Source organism: Lepidochelys olivacea, assembly GCF_965140295.1.
Source record: "Lepidochelys olivacea isolate rLepOli2 genome assembly, chromosome: 3".
In the NCBI taxonomy this organism is placed as follows: Eukaryota; Metazoa; Chordata; order Testudines; family Cheloniidae; genus Lepidochelys; species Lepidochelys olivacea.
In genome coordinates, this window is record NC_140413.1 from 91,769,903 (window position 1) to 91,792,402 (window position 22,500).

Sequence of the window (22,500 nt, forward strand, 5' to 3'; positions counted from 1 at the left end):
TGAAACACTTAATAAAAACATGCCAGATGCGGTGTCTCTTGCTGCCCACCTGATGGCAGCAAACACCAAATTTCTATTCTTACCTGCATCGGGTGCTCATTTCCCGTTGTAAGATCTTCAAGCTGCTGCAGCTGCCAAGCTGCCAAACTGTATGTCTCCTCAGCAGTCCTACAGTCCAGAGGATTTGCATGCAACTGTTCTGTAAGCCACATCTGAGTCCTCACTGAAGGCTGAATGGGTACTCCGTTCATAGCCTGCTGTCCCAGCGTTGCATATCGATGCCCAAAAGCCTCACAGCTGGCTGAGTTGGGCTTGCTTTCAGGTAAGGCACTGTAGGTCATGTCAAAGACATGTCTCCTATTTGAGGTGTCTGAAACACCGAAGTCTTCTTTGCTGCAACTTTCAAATTTGTATTTGCAATCCAACGTAGAAGATCGTTTTTTCCCAGTTTCTTTGTCCTCAACTTTTAGCAACTCCATGCTATTATGCAAACAACTTGGCCCATTTGTTCTTAATTGTGGTGACATGGTCTTGTCTCTCCCTGATCTGTCAGTACTAGACCTGGAGTCCCCTGAAAGGACACTTTCATCCTGACTGCAGCTATCTGGTGTGCTGAGTTTAGACAAGGACGACCATTTCCTTACAGGCCTCACATCCTTCATGTCAAGAGAATTGTCCACTATGTCCAGATTTCGACTTCCTCCTGACCGTAAAAGGTTTGTACTCCATTGTGAGCAGTCAGACTTCAGAGCTTCCCTGTGTTTGGAAAGTGAAGAGCTGGCATTAGACGGCATCACATGGGCAGTGGGAATAGAGACCAGTGATCGGCTGGGCTTAAACAAGGAAGTACCACTTGACGTTGAATGATCTGGGAAAAAAAAGATTTATCACGTAAATAAACGCAACACAAGCTGTGACAGCAATACTGATCAAATGTCAAACTCAGGACGAAATGCTAAAGCAGCAGGCATATCCTCTAGTAATTTCTTAATGGGACACAGTCATATTAAAAACACATTCCATGAAACAGAGTTATTAGAACTGATAAATCTGAAACCCACATAAAAAACATTTGTTTCCTTTCTGTGAATGTTGCAAAGTTAGGACAATGAAAATGGTGTACACTGGCCAGTTTCACTACTATTTTTTCTTTTGGGTTGCCAGTGTTTCAGGGGAATGTTTTCCATCTAAACACTGTCATAAAGTTGCCAAGATTTCTATTTAGGCTATGTCTACACTAGAGACATTACAGCAACACAGCTGTACCAATGTAGCTGTGCCACTGTAAGATCTCTCTCAGCTGCTCTATGCTGACAGGCAAGAGCTCTCCCATCAACATAATTAAACCACTCCAAACGAGCAGCAGTAGCTACATCAGTGGGAGAGCTTCTGACATACCACTGGGTACACTACCACTTATGCCAGCGAACCTTATGTCCCCCCATACCCCTGAGCGACATAACTTTTGCCAACATAAGTGGTAGGCTGTAGAGACTCTCTTAAATGCGGGAAAAATATTTTTTGATTGTTTGCATATTACAGAGATATCAGTAGCAACTCTATAATCAAGACTGCACTGAAATTTTTAATTAGAGCAGGTTTAAAAATTCCCTCAGCCACATATCAATCCTACTTAGTCTCCAAATATGAAACAACAAATTTTCAAGAAAAAATGAATTTCTATGCATTATATTGTTTGCAAATATATTTATTAAATTTTGCAGAGGAAACAATTTGAAGTGCTTCCTTTTTGAAATGTGCATTTTTTTTTTGGTTCCTCTAGTTAAACAATCAGTCACCACAAATTCCAAATTTCTCTCTCTGAACCTCATACATACAGGCAGTGCATTTGAAATAAGCCACTTATGACATTTTCAAATTAAACCACAAACAATTATTCCCTTTATTTAGGTTAAAATAATTGAGTTACGCCAATATTCTGCAATGAAACAGCCAAGTTCTGCTAGCTACTGCCATTCTCTCTCACGGTCAACAACCATCCGTGATTCACCAGACATCCTGTGAAGAAAAGGAAGCAGGCTGATCAGCAAAAGAGCTGTGCAAGTGTGTGCACGCACACTATGGAGGAGAAAATGGAGCTGTAAAGGATCAGTGATGCTGTGAAGGTCAAGTCCAATGTCCATGTAACACGTTGTACTACATAACACTGAGCATCAGGGGCATGCACAAGCTGGAGCAAGCAGGGGCACAGCCTCTCCATCCCTGTAATAGGTTGGGGCACAGAACTCCTCTGGCACCAGGGGGAGAGAAAGCCGCTCCAACCCCGGGGCTGGGGGGGAGGGGTGGGAAAGACTCCTGCCCCCCATGTTTTGTACTGCAGTGCATGCCCACGCAGAGCTCTTAGCTACAGCACTGGGCAGCCAGATCCCTCCCCTCTGCCAGGAGCCTGAATTCTCCAGAGCTCACCCATCCCACCCTCTTCTCTGCCTCCATCAATTTTCTGCTGAGATGATACGGAGTGACAATCCTCCTAACCAATAGTAGTGTGGCAGTGAGCAGAGCAGGCAACAAAGATTGGTCAAGAGGGGGTCACTGGTACCGCATGAAGAGGGGTTGAGCATGGGTGGGGAGCTCCTCCGGCCCTGGGGCTGCAGGGGGGAAAACACAGAACTTGTCACCCCAAAAGGAGTCAATTTTTATTCCTGCACACGCCCCAGCTGAACATGCTATATATATAAAAACAAACACATTTCAATTCTGAGATTTCTACATAAAAATAAATAACAAATTTTAAAAACAAATACTAACACCAGATACCATTGAGGAAATCTTCCCTAAATACTACAGGGGAAAAAAAACAAACATTGCAGCCACCATTTGCAATATGGCACTAAATTTTGCTTATTACCGACACAAAACCACATAGATCTGCATACAGCATAATTTAGGGAGGCCACACCAAGCCTAAACAAATAATCAAGACACACAGCTACAGTGTGAGGATACCCATTAGCTGTTTGTGATGTAGGTGAAGATGCTCAGGCTCTGCGTGGTAAAAGGAAGGCAGCAGAGACTGAGAAGGAGAACTGATTGATAGAGTGTACACGAAGTGGTGAATAACTTAACTAAGTGTTTCCTTGCTTTTTACAGTTTGAGTTGGCGGGCTATATAGTTTAGCCAACTTCACTCTAAAGTTAAGTGGAGCTTTTTCTAAGGGAGTTACTGTATATAATTATATAAATGGGTATCTATACAATGAAAGGATCATACTGTCATTTCTTGCACTTATCCCTGCATCTCCAACCCCAAGCAGAAATATGAAAATGTACACAGAGGACATCAGGGAGACACTGTTCAGAGAGAGACTGGTAAGCGAAAACAACAAAAAGGTGAGACAGAGGTTACTGGGATCCGACTGACAGCTCTCCCTTAGCCAGCAACTGCTGCTTACCATCAGAGCCTGTAGACAACCAGAAGTAAGCAGCTAATCCTCTCACCAGCTTCCATTAAGTCACATGGCTTAACCTCTCCCTGTGATCTCACGTTGTTCCACTCTGAAGCTCATTAAAGCATTATTACTTACTCAACCATCTGCAAATTAAACTCCATGAGACTTTTTGGTTACATTTTTGACAAAAAAAAAAAAAAAAAAAAAAAAGAAGTAGTCTTTACTGTTTTTTCTCCTCAAAATCCTTACAGTTAGTACCAGAGTTCCTGGGGAACCACAAAACTAGCCCAGTCACGATCAGGGTTCAAGGGCAAATCAATTAACATGAACCAGCACTCTGCAGATGCTGCTTGTGGGGGGTGACTGAACTTTGGGAAAGACACTTTCTTTTACTACAAACCTAAATAACAAGGAGCACCCAATTCCTCAACACTCCTACTCACCATTCACAGGCACAATTCTCCCAACTCTCATTGTTCCCGCACACCTATGTAAGAAAATATGAAAGACAACATCCACAGGGCTAGAGTAATTTCCTTGTATGCCTTTACCATGGAAAGCGGGCTGGGCCCTGCAGTATTTAAAAAAAAAAAAAAAGGGGGGGGGGTGAAAGAAACTTGGGTAGAGGAGAACACCTACAGTTTGGGGATCTCTGTCTCCCCACTCCCATCACTAATCTTTGTGAGATCCCATTCCCTGCATTGGTGTTGGGACAGAAAAGAAATTGCCTCCCCATCCCACTTCCATTCTTTTTTGGAGGAAGAAATATTCTGCCTAGTGCCTGCCTCTCTTGGCTGAAATCCATTTTCAGAGCAGTGAACCAGGAAGACATGTTGAGCTGCGCTACCCATTTAAAACCCCAGCTAGCAGTGATTTCAAGAAGAAATCACATGCACTGGTAAAATGCTGGTGTAGTCTGTTCTGTACCGACATCATACCTGGCAACGGAATAAGTCAGAGAGTGGAAGAGGAACAGGACAAGGCAGCCACACAAGTTCTTATGCGGCTTTTTTCCAATAGGAAAGTAAACCCTTGGAATAGGCTGGAGCCTCCATTACTATGGAGCCCAGGAAGTTCAGGGACCTATGCCACAGGCCATGCAAATGGAGCAATGATTTTATGGAAAGAATCTCAAAAACGGAACAGCCCAAATCTGCATGGGGTTTAAAAAAATAAAATAAATAAAAAACCCCACATGAGAGAAAAGAAAATCACCCAGAAAAAGTATCAGAAAGACCCTGAATTGTGATATTTCTCCTGTGGCAATGAAACTGTTCCATTTAGCCATAGCCAACCAAGAAAAAGGACTCAATCCAAAACACAAATTTTTCCTTACAAAAAGTCAGGAGTAAGGGTAGGAATTAAAGCACTACTTCATCCAACAACAAGACCAAATTTGGAACCCACACAACATTCAGACTTCAGCATTTCTCATCAAATAGGCTCCATTTTATTGGATCAGTTTTTATGTAAAGTTTACAGGCATTATTATTGATGCTGCCTTACTGGCTCAAGGTTCTTAAAATTTTCTGTTAAACAATCTTCTTGGTAATAAAATTTAAAAAAAAAAGCAGAAAAAAATGGAGGAAGTTATTCCTGGGTTTCCTCTAAGACTACATCATAATCATATCCTATGGTATATAATAAAATGAATTGCTTTTCCAATTATCCTATTTTCTTAACCCCCCCGCCATAAAATTCCCTAAAATACCTAGCTAACATGTACAACATTTTCGTGACAAACAAGTATTGCCCAAACCAACAGGTCAAATAGACAGATAATTTGGAATCTCCGGCATTACACCTTAATAAATTGTACAATTTATTTATATACGTCAAAAGAGTACAACCAGCTACTAGACAGGGGTATATTTTAAATGTGCTAGTTATTACTTAGTGTATTATACTTCTGAATTAGTTTATTCTCAGCACTGCACTGCTGGGATGAAATCAAAGGGAACAGACTCAATCCTGGTCCTATTTAAAAAAAAAAAAGGCAGAATTCTCATTTGAGAGAAGGCCCAGATCTTTTTTTATCCTCCTACATGCTCAATTTACTCCTTGTCTGTTCAATAAAGTTTATAATACAACATCAGAAATATTATTTTTAACATTGATATTGTCCCTTTAGGCGAATCAAAATACTGATTTAAAATAACTAAGGGAACCTCCTGGGTCACTTTCTGAGTCAGATACATCACGTATATTAAATTATGGCCCGGGGATGGAGCGGCTAGAAAGTCTTATCCAACTCACTTTCTGGAGGGAGGGAGACTTGCAAGAGGGGAAATATGGGCCAAATTCTGACTTCAGTGATACCAATGAAAAAGTGTTTTCCATGTGTCTTGGATAGTATGCAGCAAGATTGAAACTGGCAAAAAACAACATTTTTTGGTTGTTATACAGTATCCCAGTGCTTCCAACACTGTACTCCCTCTGCTTGCTCTCTCCATCACCAACCACATAGGAATGTTTATATAATTAAAAACTTGTGTTTACTAATAAATGAAAAATGTATCTATTTAGTGAATAAAAACTGAAATTGTCCCAAACTACTTACCTGAGTCCCTATAAAGAAGAACTTCAATTCTTTACCTGCTAAATCTATGTTCAGGTTTCTGTGTTTTTCCTGGTATGTCCAATAATCCTAACATCTAAAGCAGGACAGGGAGCTGAATTATGCATCTTCCTTATACCATATTAGGTGTTTGTGAGCACATTTTTAACAAGGAAAACAGAAGCAAAAATTTGGGACTTAGTTAAGGAAAGAAAGACTCATTTACCACCAGGGTGGATAAAAAAAAATCAATGATTTTAAAAAAATAAATTGTATTTTTTTTTTAAAAATCAGACTTTTTTGATAAAATGCTTTTGAGGAAAAAACATATCTAAAGATAAAGATATATTTGAGCTATAATGTATCTCATCATGGAATAAGGATTATAAATTCTATAGTATGAGAATATATTCATGTAATATTTAAGAAAAGTTTTGTAAATGAGTTGCATTGGTTAATGGATTAGGACCCAATCTTATGGGGTACCAGGGGCTTCTGTATAGATTATTTAGGCTAATCTTTTGATCTACCCAATGGGACTCAGTGCTCAGTCTAGAAGATACCATCAGAGATTCTTAGTTTTGCAGTTCTCAAACCGTGGATTTGTGTCTCCAGAGATAACATGCTTGTTAACAGCAAAAATGTTTTTAAATAAATAAAGATATAGAGGTGAGAAATAACAGACCTCAACCCTATTGTCCCTCTGCAGATGTGTGTACAGAGTCACTCCCTTACCTCTCTCTAAAAGTGCAAAGTTTCAAAAAAATTCAATGAATAGAAGACTGTTGGGTGCAGAATAGATCTGGACAAGAAGTCGTCTGGAGATAAATGTGAGAAGGGAGGGACAGGCAAGAGAAACAAAAGTGAAACTGTTTGAGTGTAGCCTTCATGGATTTGAGATCTACCGTACTATTCTCTCACTAGAAGAGAAAACCTAAAATGGCAGCAGGCCATAAAAGAGACCCAGTTTAGGAATATTTTAATGAAGTTCCTCTACCTGTGAAGAATATGTATTAAGGTTATAACAACCAACAAGAACGCACTTTTATGTAGAAATCCATGATTTAATCGAGTCTTCCTATTGTGATTTAAATCAAATCCATCCTGTCTACCACCATAATATTTTGTTTTAAAATTCACTAGATGTAGTTTTAAGGCTACAAATTATATATGTTGTGCTTTGATAATACTATACTGGTTAGTATACAAAATCCTACATTACTGAACTTGAATTTGCCATTTTAGAGGTAAAGTGAAACTAGTTGCTTAAGAGACCTCATTTATGAGTAAGTGTGTCACTATTTATCACAGGTTTCAGAGTAGCAGCCGTGTTAGTCTATATCCGCAAAAAGAAAATGAGGACTTGTGGCACCTTAGAGACTAAAATTTATTTGAGCATAAGCTTTCGTGAGCTACAGCTCACTTCATCGGATGCATCCTATTTATCACAGTTTCCTCATCGGTACCAAAGTGTTTTCTTCTCTCAGAAAGCCAGAGCAACCACTTAACTCATTTGCACAGTTTTAATAAGAGCAAATACTGTGTGGCACGTACATCCCCAGTGCTGCTGAAATCAGTGGGCTTTCCTAGTATCAGAAGCTTTCAAGTCTGGCATTTTATCTGGGCTATAATTAGGAAGTCCTGATCACTGAAGAAAATGCAGGTATTAAAAAGTAGCCCAAAAAACCCCATACTTTAAACTACCTCTGTGATCCAATAAAGTACTTATTACAGAAATAAAAATATTTTTAGCAATCAGAAGGTTTAGAGAAGGCAGACATTCCTATCTTAAGAGCTTGCTAAAAAAGCCCTTAAATTGGGGTGTACAGAAGTTCTGTGCTCAGCTGCATGTCATCTTTTCAGAATGATTCTCCAAACAATGCTTGCTGCAACTCTTAGTTAGACCTCTGTGACACAGCCACAAGTGATTTAAAACCAGCCAGATCATGACTCACACAGTCTCTGCAATAAATCATCACCTCTGGCTCATGAGGGGGTGGGAGCCTGTACAAGCCTTCTCTAAACAGTTGCTGAGAACAATGAGAATTTGAGCTAGGGATGAGGATTTAATCAAAATTGAAGATTTGGGGCCCTGTCAAGAAAGTTTTTAGCGTTGCAGCCACAAGCCATGTGTTTTCCTTTGTTTCCATCTATCTGACGATTATGGCTGGACTGGGAAGCTTTGATGTAGAGGGGATAAGCCACTGCAAAGCGGTTGGAGGACCTTAAACTGGACAAGCAAATAACCAGTCCAAACAAAAAAAAGACCACTGAAAAGGCTGATTTACCATTCTCTAAAAGCAAAAATGCATTTGCATGATTCAACAAAAAGCTGCCAATGGTGATACCACGGTGATGATTTACATATGTACTTCACCACACATCCTTTGGAGTCTCTCTGTACTACTTTCAAATTTTAGCATGCCAAAAAAATTAAAAAAGGATAATTTAGTTGTAATTACTGCAGGAAAATAAACATATTCCTTCAAACAAGCATCTCCCAAAAATATAAACAGACAGATATTAGCTATCTATCTTTATATAATAAAAATACGAGTCCAGACACAGAAGAGAAAAACTAAAGTGTGTAACGACTTCTGTACAAGGATAATTTGAAACACTAAGGACTACTTAGTTAAGAGAAGAGACAAAAGGTACAGCAAGTAACGACTGGTAAAGAAGAACTAAATTGGCACTTTTACTTACCATCATAAAAAACAAGGGCACAGCCAAAGACATTGAAAGGCAAAATGTTTAAAATTGATCAGAAGGGGTATTTATATGAAGTTTTTAAAATACAACATAATAAACTGGTGGAACTCCTTGAGGGCAACAGATCAGCAAGATCTGAAAAAGGATTATACATTTATATGGATAATGACTTTCATTAGATCAGATTAAAATGATTAATAGCACAAACCTATTACTAACAAATGGGAATTAAAAAGAAATTTCTCCTATGGCCTGGACATTCTGTATAGGTCCATTATGGGTTTTCATGAATGCTCCTTTAAAACATTTTATATTGTCCCCTGTCAGAACCAACATATTGAACTAGATGGACAAAGAACCTGATCCTGCATGAGAGTTCCCTTGTATCTGAGGGCATGTTCACCGAAGGTTATAGACAGCAAGTCTGAACTCCTTGTCTAGCTGTTAAATATAGAAGCTTTTTCAAAAACCAAAGTGAATCGTGTTTTGACTTTTTAGGGAAAAACGTTTTTAAAATGTATACTCTACATGTAAAATACGAATAAGACTACTACTACTACTACTAAGAAAAGGGTGGGGGGGGGGAGAGGGAAAGCAAAAAAAAAATGGTGCCATAGTGCTTATCGCTGCAATATTTAAATATGTCACATTCTAGGTCTTTACATGATCGCTTGAGATAGGAAGCAGTTTTGATAAGGGCCATTTCTAAAAGCGAATTAAGAAAATGAAGCACTGCCGGTAGTGAGTAAGTAATTACATAGTCATTGTGCTGACCAGAATTTGTCTACCTAAGCAATGGACTGCAAACAAATCAGAATCAATACATCACATTATTCTAAACTGCTCCCTAGAATATTGGATGTAGTCTACAATGTTTCTGTCATTTTTAAGTGGTGGTGTTTTTTTTAAAAAAAATCACCATTTGGTTTGTTTTGGTAGGCAAGTCATTCAAAGCACACACAATTCACAAGACACACAAAAACAAAAATCCTAAAGTCAACCTTATCAACAGCTGCTCAGGGCCTGTAATTCATGTTGCTGCTCAGATATGATGAAAAAAATCACAACTAGGATGATTTTGTTACATTTGTTTTTATTTCCCTTGAAATTCCATCTACCTACAGATGTATCAAAGTCATACATACGCTGAAATATTAGTACTGCCACCAACACTCAGTAGCTGCTGGTGGAACCAATGAGTATTTGTCCTACAGAGGGGAGTAGCAAATGCCTGGTACGCACCCCTCCCCCACCTCCCTTCTTGCCAAAAGTTACACCTCACCCATTTCCCACAATTCCTCCTGCTAGGTTATCAGCTATATGGCATTGTGTTTGGCCAGATGGCAAGGATCCCAGTTACACTCAGCTTTACTCTTCAGTCCTTACCTCAAAACTCAAATACCCTTTTTATTTCTAAATTAAGTACATGAGGTAAAATTTCATTGAATTAAGCTGAAAGTCATAACTGATTAGTTAGGCAAATCATATTTTATTCACTCCAATATCACACAGATGGACTAGTTAAGTCACTCACCTCTGTTTTCCTTCTGCATAGGTCTTGCTTTCAGTACATACAAGCTCCCTTGCTACGTTCAGATCTATCCTTCCCCCTCAAAACACACAGTACTGGCAGAGGACACGCTGTAGAAAGTTTACTTTCTTAGTATTTGTAACAGCGTTGCACTCCTCTTAAACGGTAATGTTAGGATGTTAAATGGTGGTATTTCTCTTTTTTAAAGTCCATTATCTTCATAAAATCTCCCAACCCCTGGCATTCACACATGCTGTGCAGAATGCCACAAAGCATCACCACCAGGGACTTATTTAAAACCATCATCATTGTGCTTCAGGATTCATCCCCACATAACCTTCAATTTTACACTACATTTTTCCTACAGCCTTGGTTGCTGTAATCTAGAATTTTTTCTTTAAAGTAATGGGGCAAAGAAAAAGATGGCTCTCTCAGAATCACATCTCTTAAGACCTCTTAAGCATGGACATAAATGTATGGTCACATTGTGGAAACACTGCTGCCATTTGGGCATGCTGAAGCATGTCATGGGAGAGGGGAAGAACCCTCTACTTTGATCTTTAGAAGCCATTACCTAACTAGCTTGCAAAATGCAAACAGACACCCTCTCAATTCAGGAGTACTGCACCGAATACATAAAAAACAAAACAAAAAAGAGACTTGAGAAGAGACACGCCTGGTTGAGATACCCATTCTCCTGCATACACATGGTTCATTACAAATATGGTCTGAAGTTATGCTCTAAGTGAAGACGAAACTGGGTGATCCAACATGATGTACATCCAAATTACATCACATTAATACTCCATTTTAAATATGCAGTACATATATGTTGAAAGGATCAAGCATAAAGTCTTTCACTTTCTGCTCATTAAAAGGAAAAAAATAGGGGCTCTTGGAAAAAATAACGCAAACCTCAAGAAGCAAAAAAACATTTCAGTGGATTTGAACAAATAAACCTTTTAAAAAGGAATGATCAACTATAAAATGTAAACCTAACAATATTTTGTGCTCTGCAAACCCTGGTCTCAGAGGGACAGGACCAGGCAGACGCTGCAAAGAGAATTTCTGATTAAACAAAAAATTCAGAGCCATTTGAGACGTACAGGCAGAACTCCCAGGATTCAGCATGGGAAAGCTGACTTTTCAAAAGGCACTCTCATATACATTTTGGGGAGGGGGGGGAATATATATCAATCAAAGCTGCTCCTTGAGGGTGTTTTTAAGCAAGACATAAAACATTATAGTAACTGCCTACTCAGATTAGTGGCAATGCTCAAAAAAGGTTTTCAAGGTTCAGTAGGATAAGCAATGGATACATATCCAACCTCTGAAAGCTCCCCAGTAAGTTCTTATTGAAGATAAAACCCATCAGTTAGAGAGTGAGGAAAGAAGTGATCGCCTCCGTCTTCCTGAAACTGTCTGAATGCTGCTTCTGGAAGAAAATGAGAACCTCAAACAGGGGATTTGAACCTGAAAAAAGGTTCAGTAAGGATCTGATGTGAGATAAGGGTGAAGACTCATCTTACTTTTAAACTGCCTCAACCAGTACACCTCAATCACTCCCGTACTCTCCCTATTGCACACACTGGTTTAGCCTCCTGAGGGCTGCAATGGTCTGGTATAATTTTGGCTGTTGGGCTTGGTGTGGAGGTGTCGGGGTGGCATTCAGTGGCCTATGATATACAGCAGTTGAGACTAGATGATCTGGTGGTCCCTTCTGCCTGTAAACTCATAAGATATGTCTACATTGCAACTGAACACCCATGGCTGGCCCAGGTCAGCAGACTTGGGCTGAGAGGCTGTAAAACTGCAGTGTAGACATTCAGGCTGGAGGCCGGGCTTTGGGATCCTCCTCATAGGGTCCCAGAGCTCAGGCTCCAGCCCAAACACCTACACCACAATTTTACTGCCCCAGAGCCCAAGCCCCACAAGCTTGAGCCCACTGACAAGGGGCCAGCTACAGATGTTCAAATGCAGTGTAGACATATCCTATGGAGCAGAGCCCTACGAAATTCACAGCTGGAAAAAATGGGTCATGGACCGTGAAATCTGGTCTCACACGTGAAATCTGGTCTTGTGTGCTTTTACCCTATACTATACAGATTTCACCAGCATTTCTCAAACTGGGGGTCCCAACCCAAAAGAGGATATTGGGGGAGTTGCAAGGTTACTGGGGAGGAGTCACGGTATTAGCACCCTTACTTCTGCACAGCCTTCAGAACTGGATAGCCAGAGCGCAGTGGCTGCTGGCCAGCTGCCCAGCTCTGAAGGCAGAACCGCCACCAGTAGCAGTGCAGAAGTTAGGGTGACAATACCGTGACCCCACCCCCACATAATAACCTTGCAACCTCTCCGCCCACCACACAACCCCTTTTTGGGTCAGGATCCCTACAGTTACACCACCAGGAAATTTTAGATTTAAATATCTGAAATAATGAAATTTATCATTTTTAAAATCCTATGACCGTGAATTTGGTAGGGCCCTACCTACCACTAAACCGGGCCAAGCCTCCTGATCTTCAGCTGCAATGGAGGAGTACACAGTGCAATTCAGGAGAAGGGTGGATCCAAAGATGCCTTTAACCCATCTTTACAGTCCCTGAGTCTGAGGCCAGTTGTGCATCAGGCTAGTCCTTTAGCACAGGTCAAGAGAAACTGGAAGGCTGCTCTAAATCATACTGGTTATCAATGTCCCCAAGAAGTTTTTATGGCAGCTGTGGATCCCAAGTGCACAGGGAAGCCCCAGCCATGCCTCTAATTCAGGAGCTGTGGGTAGCGGCTAACGCTGGCTATACTCTATTCATAGGATTCCCCTAGGCAAGGTGATCTGCTTGTTGCCAGTTATAATGGTCATAGGCACTGGCTTCCTCTGGGCCCTGTGGGTGCTCAACCCCCCACTCTGCCCCAGACCCCGCCTCTACCCGCCTCCTTCACCCAAACCCTCACCCCACCTCTTCCTGCCCCCACCCCATCCCTCCTCCAAACCCCCACCCTGACCCCACCTCTTCCAACCCAAATTCCATCCCCTCCCCCAAGTGCATCCCATCCCCCGCTTTTCCCCCTTCCCTCCCTCTCAGGGCCTCCTGCATGCCGCAGAACGGGGGGGGGGGGGAGGGCTGGCTGCCGATGTGTGCTAATTTTTTTCCATGGGTGCTCTAGCCCTGGAGCACTCCTGGAGTCGGCACCTAGGATAATGGCCTTACACCTGCGTTGCAGAGACAGTGCAACACTAAATGGCCTCAGCATAAAGAAACTCTGGGCCCCCATTCTGAAAACATATACATTTAAAATTTGAAATTTAAGAATTTCAGTACAATTCCCACTCTAATTTTGTTGCTTATTTTTCCCCCGTTAAATATTTTCTTTTACAAATCAACATATCCAACCTCCACATTTGAATTTTCTTGAAAAATAAATCTTAACTAAAACAGCAACGAAAGGATGGTTACTGTAATTTTTAAGAGGCCCTTGATACCAAATGACAAATTATGTTTTGTGTCTGAATTAAGGGCCTATGTATTATGCATACAACTGGAAGGTCATCTAAAAGTGGCCTCTGTGGTGGAGGCAGGACACAGCAGTCAGAGGCAAATCAGACAGCTGTCATTTATTGAACAATAACCTGGGGTAGTCAAAAGATTATAAAGGAAAGTTACCTACTTTTCGTAATTGTTGTTCTTAGAGATGTGTTGCACGTGTCCATTCCATTCAAGGAATGTGTGTGCACGCCCATGTGCACAGTTGTCAAAGATTTTTTTCTTAGCAATATCCGTAGAGTTGGCTGTGGTGCCCCCTTGAGTGCCACGCTCACATGCTGGTATATTAGGCGCAGACGACCCTACATTCTCTCAGTTCCTTCTTGCCAGCAACTCTGACAGAAGGGCAGGACAGTGGATAATGGGGTCACCAGGGCTAGCGTTAGATTTTCTGAGGCTGAGGCCAAAGCCCGAGAGCAACGGCTTCAGCCCTGGGTGGCGGGGCTCAGGTTACAGGCCCCCTGCCTGGGGCTGAAGCCCTTGGGCTCAGGCAGCAGGGCTCAGGCTTTGGTTTGGCCCCCCAGCCCAGGGCAGCGGGGCTCAGGTGGGCTCAGGCTTCAGTCCCCGCTCCTGGGGTCGTGTAGTAATTTTTGTTGTTAGAAGGGGGTCGCAGTGCAATGAAGTTTGAGAACCCCTGGTCTGGTAGCTTGCAGTACTGCTCTACCGAAGCCAGCATCATCCTGGACCTGCTGGGTAAGTGCGTAATGGGACATGAACATGTGGATGGACAACCAAGTGGACATTCAAGTCCCAAAGAGGGACAGGGTCCCTGACGAGCAGGCAGAGGCACTCGAGGCCCTTGGGGACCCTGGCAGTCACGTCCTGGGTGAAAACCGACCTACCCTCAAGCAGTGAATGGAAAGCCGAGACAGCAGCCAAGTGGACCCTGATCGATGAAAGGGTCAAGCCTTGGAGCTTGAGATGCAGAAGGTAGTCCAGGATTAACTGCAGGGAGGCCCACTCAGGCCGAATGCCTTTATCAGAGGTCCAACAAGCAAACCACTTCCATTTGGCCAGGTAGGCTGCTCTGGTGGAGGGCTTTCTGCTGCCCAACAGGACCTGTTGGACACTGACCAAGCACTCCTGTTCCTCTGCATTAATCATGCAGCAGACAAGCCATCAGGTGCAGCGCTGTCAGGTTTGGATGCAGAAGACTGCCATGGTTTTGGGACAGCAGGTCCGGCCTGAGCAGTAGCTGTAACAGAGCAGCCACTGGGAGGTCCAGCAATGTGCTGAACCAGGACCAAAATGGGTCTGAGGCCCCCTTTTGCTTTCGGGATTAGGAAGTAGCGGGAGCAGAACACCTTTCCTTTCATGTCCTGAAGGACCTCCTCCACCACCCCCAGGTGCAGGAGGTTCTCGACCTCTTGGAAGAGAAGTTGCTTTTGAGAAGGGTCCCTGAAGAGGGATGGGGGAGGGGGATCAGAGAAAGGGACGGCCGTGAACTGCAGGGTGTAACCTGAAGATATTATTTCGAGCACCCAATGGTCCGAGGTCAGCCGAGACCAGGCTGACCGGAAGGGGGACAGGTGGTCAAGGGAAAAGCGGGAGGGTGGATCCTGGGACTGGGTCGCCATTCTCGAGCACACCATGTCTGCTTCTAGCCTTCTTGGTTCCGGGGGGAGGGGGGGCGCGAACAGGCTGAGTAGACCAACAGGAAGACGATGGGTGCTGCCGCATTGACCCCTCATCTCTACCCTTTCTCCTGTAGGTGCTCAGCTGGGGAGGCCCCCAGGACCTAGACTGGGGAGGTGGACGAGATGGAGGATGGAACAGCTTCCTCGCCCGCTGAGGAGTATGAAGGCCCAAGGAGTGGAGGGTGGCACGGAGGCCTTCAAGGCTATGGAGCCTTGAGTCCGTGAGCTCAGAGGAGAGTCTGTAGCATCCCAGGCCATCTGGAGCGCCCCTCTCGCCACCGTTGTGCCGCCTTCTACTAAAGCGGTGAACTCCTAAGCTTGGTCCTGTGGGAGGGCCTCCTTGAATTTGTACATATTAAAACTGTACCTTCCTAACAAGGCCTGGTGGTTAGACACCTGAAATTGTAGGCTGCTCATGGAATCAACTTTTTTGACAAACAAATCCAGTCTCTTGGCATCTTTATTTTTTGGCATGCCACTGACATGGCCCTGCCTGTCCCTTTCATTAACAGCAGACATGACCAGTGATGCCGCTGGAGGGTGTGTACACAAATATTTGAACCCTTTTGCAGGGACATAATACTTCTTTTTCGCCTTCTTAGAAGTAGGCAGAATGGAAGAGGGGGGTCTGCCACAGCGATTTGGCAATCTTAAGTGGACGGGCAGCGCGACCCGGGCCAGGGTGGAGGAGGATATAACATTAAAGAGGTCGTCGGACTCCTCTGCAAACTCCTCAATATTTAAGTTCGAATTGATAGCCACCCTTTTAAGGAGGACCTGGTGATCCTTGAAATTGTCAGGGGGGACTGCCCGTTTGGGAGGGACCAGCCACTGCTTCATCTGGAGACAATGACAACGAGAATTGCACTGCCGGGGGAGGGGCAAGTTCCCCTTCCTTCTCTTTGGATGGCTCCTTAGGTGTTGGAGCCTGCTGCGCTGCCCCCACATCAGATTCGGTGCAGTGTTCCAACTCTGGTCCCGGAGGAGGCTTTTCTGAGGCGGTTGTGGAAGACTGGTGGGAATATGGGACTGACATTACGGGCACGCACCACAGGATCTGATATGGCCATTGAGCGGGCCACCTGTCCGTGCTGCCACACTGCTGCAGATGCCACACCAGTCTCACAGGTCGGCATTGATTCACCCCTCCTTGGTGAGCGGCTGAACTCCTGGTCCGACTCAGACCATTGCCCTACCAGCAACCAAGGTGGAGCCACTGAGGCCTGAGTTTGCTGATTGGCCCAGGGCAGCGATCAGTGAGAGGAGGGCAAGGATCAGTGCCTGGCCAGGGAGTGGTAAGGGGGAGGTGAAGACCGGTGTTCTGATGGGAAGCGATCCCACCCCGGTGGGAACCTATGTCTGGGAGACCATCTAGGCAAAGGTGACCTGCGCAGTGGCAATCTTTGGTGGGAAGCTCACCTGTACCAAGGATACAGCGACCAATGCCTTGACTCCGGTGTCCCATGCCCCATGGGGGAGAGGGGGGAGCACAATGTCGTGGATCTGGGCCTTCTGACCAAAGACCGAGGGTACGGTGCCAAGGTCCTAGGCTGTGAAGATGGGGATCGACGCCTGTGGTCTGGGGATGGAGGGTGCTTCACTGCCCTATAGGGCAGTCCCATGACTGGCTCGTCCTTAGGTGCTGGGGTCTTAGCTGAGTCTGGTGCCTGGCGTGGCGACTGCTGTGACAGTCAGCCTGCTTGTTTCTTAGCTGCCAACGCTGCTTCGGGCAACGAGGGCCCTAGGAGAAGACCGAGTCCCCTGCCGCTCCCGGGAGTCGGATCCCTGGTCTGGCTGGGTGGTCCGAACACAGCGGTACCCCCATGAAGCCCCAGAGCGGGCACATGGCCTGACATAGGTCCTTTACCCAAAGCCCCTTTTCCCCTCTGGTGCCAGGGTGCTCTTCTTCTTTTGCAGCTTCTTAGGCACTAGCGAGGGGGATCAGTGCTGGGCGGAGCCCAGTGCCAGCGATGCATTCTGCACCGATGACAAGGTGCTCGGCCTGCGGTCCGAGCGGGAGGGCTCTGACGCAGGACGAAGTGCAGCCTCCATGACACGGGCCCTCAAATGGATATCCTGCTCCTTCTGGGTTCTAGGGCGAAAGCTTTTACAGATTCTGTACTTGCCCTTTCTATGGGACTCCCCTAAGCACTTCAAGCAGTTGTCATGGGGGTCACTAATAGGCATTGGCCCATTGCATGACAAGCATGGTTGAAGCCAGGAGAACGGGGCATGCCCCACTCCAGGGTGAAGTCCCAGCCGAGACTAACTACAAAACTACCTAACATTTAACTTAATGGCTAAGTACCTAAAACTATATACAATGAAGATAGACAATGGGCTGTAAAGAACCACGAATGTTCTTGCAATGCAAGATGAGGTGCTCCAACCAATCGTCACGGGCGGCAAGAAGGAACTGAGAGGGCGTAGGGTCGGCAGCACCTAATGTACCAGCACATGAGCGTGGCACTCAAGAGAGTACCACAGCCAACCGTACAGATACTGCCAAGGCAAAAATCTCTGACAACTGTACACGTGGCCACTCACACACCTAGAACGGAATTGACATGAGGAAGCACTTGAAGAAACAGATTTACTCCAGAATGCCTGCTCCACAAGGGTAGGCTATTCAGAGGAAAGTAAAAATAGCTATGTAGAATTCAGTATTTGGAAAATTAAGAGCCTATTGTGGTAAACTGTGCTTCAAAGCAGCACCCTGGCACCCCCATATTCACCACTGTCATATAATTATGATCTGTTTTGTGCAAAATATCCCTTGTGAGGTACAAGATACACAGATACAAAGAGATGTTTTCTAGCAACTCCTAGAGAAGGTACACAGAACTCTGTGAAGGCTCATGTGTGTAACACTACATTGTTTAGCAACACTTGAAAGTTGTATGGTCAAAACCTAAGGAGGATCTTGGGCACACTGCCTCCGCATTAGTCAGTGACTAAACTCCTGCAGTAAAACTAAAGGAGGGTGTGTGTGGCATGCTGTGCTTCAAAGCAGTACCCTGAAACCCCCAAGTTCACCACTGCCATATAATTATGATATGTTGTGTACAAAGTCTGCCTTGTGAGGTATTTTCAAGGTTCCTTCCCCACTCTGAACTCTAGGGTACAGATGTGGGGACCTGCATGAAAACCTCCTAAGCTTACTTTTACCAGTTTAGGTTAAAACTTCCCCAAGGAACAAACTATTTCACCTTTTGCCCTTGGACTTTCGCTGCCACCACCAAACGTCTAACCGGTATTTATTATTGGGAAAGTTTGTTTCCCCCCAAAATCCTCACCAAAACCTTACACCCCCCTTCCTGGGGAAGGCTTGATAAAAATCCTCACCAATTTGCATAGGTGAACACAGACCCAAACCCTTGGATCTTACGAACAATGAAAAAACAATCAAACAGTTTCTTAAAAGAAGAATTTTAATAGAAGAAAAAGTAAAAAGAATCACCTCTGTAAAATCAGGATGGTAAATACCTTACAGGGTAATCAGATTCAAAACACAGAGAATCCCTCTAGGCAAAACCTTAAGTTACAAAAAGACACACAGACAGGAATATCCATTCCATTCAGCACAGCTTATTTTCTCAGCCATTTAAACAAACAGAATCTAACGCATATCTAGCTGGATTACTTATTAAGTTCTAAGACTCCATTCCTGTTCTGTCCCCAGCAAAAGCATCACACAGACAGACCCGGACCCTTGTTTCTCTCCCCTCTCCAGCTTTGAAAGTATCTTGTCTCCTCATTGGTCATTGTGGTCAGGTGCCAGCGAGGTTATCCTAGCTTCTTAACCCTTTACAAGTGAAAGGGTATTTCCTCTGGCCAGGAGGGATTTTAAAGGTGTTTACCCTTCCCTCTATATTTATGACAGGTATCATTTTAAAAGTCTTGATCTGTTTACAGGATTTTAATGTTTGATTGCATCCGCTGTCATTGCATGTGGAGTTACGATGTTTTGCTATGTGTGCGTTACTGAAATATGTTGTGAGGTTGGGAACACCCACAACCAGCCTTTCAGGTACAACAATGGAGCAGCCAGATGCTGCTGATGGCCCATTAAATGAATCCACACTCCCAAGGACTATCCCAGGAACTGTATACAATGGAGACTTCTCAGAGATAGCACATGGACAATGGAGACTGCTTGAGTCACAAATCATAGCAAAGGATCTTTCGAGCAAACTGGAAAAAAACTATAAAAGAGAGGAAGTGACATCATCACTGGCCCTCACTCCCACACAACTCGACATCTTGAAACACATCTGGAGAACAAAGACTGAACCGGGGAGGTGGTCCCAATCTGAAGTAGAGTCCCAGCCTGTGTAGTGAAGATCTGTAACCTGCTTGTATTATCTATCCGGGTGAGACTTCTTGATTTAAATCCTGTTTTGTTTATAGAACTCAGATCGCAATTTTTATTTCTAGGTAACCAACTTTGATCTGCATGCTTATTATTTATAATCATTTAAAATCTATCTTTCTGTAGCTAATAAATCTGTTTTACATTTTTATCTAAAACAGTGCATTTTGGCTGAAGTGCTTGGGAAATCTGCTCAGGTTACAAGGGCTGGTGCAAGTCCTCTCCACATTGAGGGAGGGGTGGACTGGGTAATAAACTTACACTGGTCAGGCTTCTGTCCAGGGCAAGATGGTACAGCCCTGAGGTCCTAGGCCGGGAAAACTGGCTGAAGCCTCTGTGTTGCTAGTTCATGATTGGCTAGGAGAAGCATTCATGTAACAACTGGCTGTATCCCTGCCTGTGGATGGTTGTGTAAGTGCAGTACATGGAGTGGTTTGTAGCCTGTCACAACACCACAGTGTGAAAGGGAGTCCAGGCTGGAAAGCCAGTGGACAAAGTAGTACCCCAATTCCAGGTTGCACCCCAGGGAATCCATCACAACTGTATTGTGTTTTTCTTATTAATTGGATTTATCCAGCTGTTTATCTAAAAGGGAGGTTTTAATCAGGGACATGAATGGCAGAATTATTTTAAAAAGCATCCATTGCACATTGTGAGAGAGGATAGATACTATACCATCTCTTTCTTTACAGTCGTAGAAAAGATTTCATATCCCTGTATCTGATCAAAGAGAAACCATAGAAAATATCAAGCAAGTCCAAAAGTAAGTTTCACTTATTGCGCAGTCAGTGGAAACAAGTTATAAATAACCTCTGCTGAGTCTATGTGATGGCCGTTTGAAGTGAAAGCAGGGCTGCTGCTCTGATCTGTTCATCCAGCTCATACACACACGATAAGTCTAGTTTAAACATAACCTTATGTATATCTTAAAATGTATTTCAGCAAGTAAATTAAAAAACATGTTTAAATAAAGCTAAACCATCGATGGGTAAATTGATCTTACTAGTACATTGTGAACACTATTTATAGATCAGTGTGTTACTTTTTCTTTTTCTGATTTTCCCGTCAAAAAAACCAAACACCCACACTAAGAATTAGTTAAGTGTAATTCTGGTACAGCAACACACTAAGGAGTGTTGTCAACTTGATTTTTTTTAAATGACTAATTTTTTAAAAGTAAATTTTGTGACCAAGCACCATTTTGTCCTGTTCCCTTCTTTGGTTTATAAGGGTCTTTTGGATCAATCCAAGAGTGATACAGTGCCACAAGAGACACTTGTTCATACTTTCTCCTCCCCTCGTTCTCTCTGTTCACTCCCTTGCCTACTGCCTCTATAGTTTCAGCATCAGTGTTGGTGCTCCAATAGTTAACTGATATACAAACTCCTGCAGAGTTCGGAGCACCCACAAGATCAATGCAGGAGTGTGGTGCAAATGACCAACAACAAGAAAAACAGTAAAAATTACTACACACAAAATCCTATCGGAAGCAGAAAGAAATACAGAAAAAACAGAGACAAATGATAACTCCCTCCCCACTCCTAATCTCCTTCTGTTCCAGTAATTGAGGATTATTTTTAAACAGTAGATATACAACTTTCAGAAAGATAGGTGATTTTTAGATTAACAGTGTCCCTTTATCTCGAAAAAAATGGAAAAAGCAATACTCCAAGGAGAAGTCATATAACCAGGAATGGGAGAACAAACAACATGTGAAAGATGTGTTGGCATGTTGCTTGATGCAATACTGGAAGGCGCTCAGATACTACGGTGATAAGCATTGTATCAAAATCTATATAGAACAGAACATAAAATGTATTAAAAGTGAGGTGAAGCCTGAGAAGACACCCTCACCCCTTCCCAACAATGATCTGCTCCCCGCTTTTAGTGTTACAATTAACTGAGAGTGAGAAGAAGTGGCTAGGGAAGAATGACACACCCATGCTTCCCTTTTCCCTTGGGAACCATTCCAAGGGAAAAGGGCAACAGGGAAGATCGTACAAATATGTGAACAGGAGAAAGATACCAAGGAGCAAATAGGAGGCTAACATTCCCCCCACACACCCGAAAATGCATTTACCCCCATCTATACATGCTGTGTTTCGCATGGTGATTTGCTAAAAATATTCCCGTGTGCTACCATTCATCTCATCCAAAGCTTCAAGACCCATTTGATTGGCTTTGCTTCCACGAATTACACAATGATTCACTGCAGTTTTCCATAAGAAATGCACATTTCTGCATGTGACATTATAGGTAGATGTTAGGGCATAGTCTCTTACTGAGGGCACAAATATAGCTATAAAACAAACAAAAATGAACAAATATTCTAAAATGGTATTATATGAAACCTTAATATGGCAGACAGTCAGTCAGTGCAGTCTGATCCTACTTAACTGAAGTCATATGAGAAGCTAGCAATTCTTTACTGTTAGCTGCAGAAAGATTGTATGCATTTGGGAAGTGAACAATAGGATTCTGGCAATAATTAAATGCTGAGGAAGAAAAGTATGTAGATGGTCTGTTGAGCACTAGACCTTTCCAAAAGATCATAGATTTATCTGCCTGCAGGGTGGATAAAAATCAATGGTTAAAAAAAAAATCGTATTTAAATCAGATTTTTTTTATAAATTCTTTTTGAGGAAAAAAAACCTATCTAAAGATAGTTTTAATTTAGATACATTATAGCTCAAAGATATCTCATCATCATGAAATAGGGACTATACATTCTAATTCTATAGTA

The 22,500-nt window shown here is 43.2% G+C and overlaps 1 protein-coding gene across 1 annotated transcript in view; it reads right to left on the minus strand.

Annotated features, from left to right (window-relative positions):
• CEP85L (centrosomal protein 85L) overlaps nt 1–22,500 on the minus strand; it is a 180,319-nt gene that overhangs the window by 101,402 nt on the left and 56,417 nt on the right. Inside the window, exon 3 of the mRNA XM_084625108.1 lies at nt 84–868. Coding sequence (XP_084481234.1) covers nt 84–868 — 785 coding nt within the window. The remainder of the gene's footprint in view (nt 1–83; nt 869–22,500) is intronic.